At 36.5% G+C, this 2,167-nt stretch overlaps 1 protein-coding gene across 1 annotated transcript; it reads right to left on the bottom strand.

The window, feature by feature from the left end:
- LOC104747193 (glycine-rich protein 3-like) lies at positions 799–1,898 on the bottom strand. The gene is made up of 2 exons (XM_010468780.2): positions 1,766–1,898; positions 799–1,372 (listed from the first exon to the last, which is right to left on the bottom strand). The coding sequence occupies exons 1-2, from the start codon at positions 1,851–1,853 to the stop codon at positions 1,062–1,064; spliced, it is 399 nt and encodes a 132-aa protein (XP_010467082.1). The 5' UTR covers positions 1,854–1,898; the 3' UTR covers positions 799–1,061.

Here is a 2,167-nt window from a genome sequence, read left to right as displayed (position 1 = left end):
ATTTCGTGGCCTGAACGTAGGCATTGACATTGACGTGAGCTTGATCGTAAACGTGAACGTACGCGTGGTCGTAGAAAATGATATAACTCTACCTAGCTATAACGTTTTAAGGATCTCTTTCATACATACATTCATGTTTACGTCCATGTTCATGTAACTGACTACTATCAAACTATGTTTACTTCATTTCACGAATTTAGAATCAGTTAGTTGCGCAAGCGCACCATGCATGTATATCAAAATCATCAATATCTTCTTATCGAACCATTTTAATTAGCTCTTTCTAATTTGATTACTAGTGCGTAATTATGCAGCTTAATGCCTTAATTATGGAGGTGGGTTTGGTTTCACTTTTTTTTTCTCAAAGATATCGCTATATATCCTTTTAACCACGCTAAATCTAGATTTTGTGTTAATCACTTTTTTTTTCTTTCTTATGAAATCACAAGATTCTTCTTTAGATCAAATTATTCAGTTTTTGAAAAAAACAACAAAACAGACTAATTTTGTTTAGGATCACTAAATTCTCTAATTACTTAATAATTTTGTGGTGAGCTAATCTTTTTATAATTATAAGAACTAAAAACATATATATTTTCATGTTTGAAAAGTCTCTATCGATATATGAATCAATAAGATGAATCTGTAACTATACTCGTCGCTGGTGGGGTTTGCGGCGAGCCGGGTGCCAAGTGGACGACTAGTTACATTATGAACATTAATTGCTTTGGCCACAGAAAGTTTATATGTATTATTATTGTCTCCCAACCTGAGAGTATGAATAACGCTAAGATAAAGTATATGTAACAGTGCCGTTATACAAAACCGAAAGAGATTAACATAAAAGTACACACGATTAACGATTTTTAATACGCAACCAGCACATATTACAAGTCAAACACACAAGCATTATTACATTATTAAACTTTATTCCCATAGTTATCGTCTTAATCTATCTTGCCTCAAATACTTGAGGCACTTCATTAAAAACGCCCATGGTTTACTTAAAAGTGATACACACATAATGCAATTATGCATGGTGGGGAACTGATGATTTTGTCTTAGTGACCGGGCTGAGTCTGAACAGCTTCTCCAGCATACGAGCAACACCTTGAGCAGCCACGGTAACCTCTGTAGCAGCAGCCGTGGCGGCAGTAACCCCCACCCCCTCCGCGGTTGTATCCTCCTCCTCTGTTGTAGCCTCCTCCTCTGTTGTAGCCTCCTCCTCCGTTGTTATAACCTCCTCCTCCATTGTTGTAACCTCCTCCTCCGTTGTTGTAACCTCCTCCTCCATTATTGTAGCCTCCTCCTCCGTTGTTGTAACCTCCACCATACTGATCAGGTTGCACAATTTCCTCATTCTTCACTGTGCCTGTCCAAAACAACACATTATTTCAATCTAGCATGTGCACGGTTAAACTAGCTTTTCTCTTTAGAACTTTTTTAAAATATGTATACAAATTTGAATCTTTAGTTTCTCTTTTTTTAACGACTTATATAATATACGTTCTAAGATATAATTTGCATTAAACATACGTTGAAGATATAGTTTCAGATGGTCTGATAAACATAGTGAGGATTAAAAATTGTATGTTTTTGGCTATAGTGACTCCAAATAATTTACTGTTCTTCAAGCTAACAGTCAGGACCTCGAACGGGAAAATTCATAGGACACATCATCAAATGTAACGTTAGTTCGGGTTCAATTAGCCTCCAAAGGAAGATATTAAATAGACTGAAATCTATATGTAATCATTTTACGTACCGGACTGAGCCTCAGCTGCTGCGGCCACTTCTGAGACGACCAGAAGAACTGCAAAGAGACCTAACAGAACCAAAGCCTTGGAAGACATTTTCTTCAACTGCTTAAAACTCTCTTAGTATGGAAAAACAAGTGATGGATAAAATGTTACCTGCATGGCTTCTATTTATAGAAAACGAGGAGGAGGATATGAGAAAAGTCAAACTAACTAATCAGGAAGCCAACAAAAAAAAAAAGGGAGTACTTGATCACAGTAGAAAAGTCTAAGTATGTATGCTCGTTAATTGCGTCGGGTCCCCTTATGGTTAGATGTTGGATTCATTGTAAATAATTTTGAAACTCCATAAATGTTAACCCCACAAGTGTTTTGGATATATCGATGAACTTCTTAAACCCCAGCGCATT

The sequence above is a fragment of the Camelina sativa genome, chromosome 15 (assembly GCF_000633955.1).
Source record: "Camelina sativa cultivar DH55 chromosome 15, Cs, whole genome shotgun sequence".
NCBI lineage: Eukaryota > Viridiplantae > Streptophyta > Magnoliopsida > Brassicales > Brassicaceae > Camelina > Camelina sativa.
The sequence above is the reverse complement of the archived record's forward strand: the minus strand, read 5'-3'. Positions and strand labels throughout refer to the sequence as shown.

Bases quoted from the DNA above. Each gene is read 5' to 3' on its own strand.
- LOC104747193 (XM_010468780.2), bottom strand. From the start codon at position 1,853: ATGTCTTCCAAGGCTTTGGTTCTGTTAGGTCTCTTTGCAGTTCTTCTG. The intron at 1,373-1,765 runs GTACGTAAAATG...TGTTTTGGACAG, and splicing joins AGCAGCTGAGGCTCAGTCCG to GCACAGTGAAGAATGAGGAA.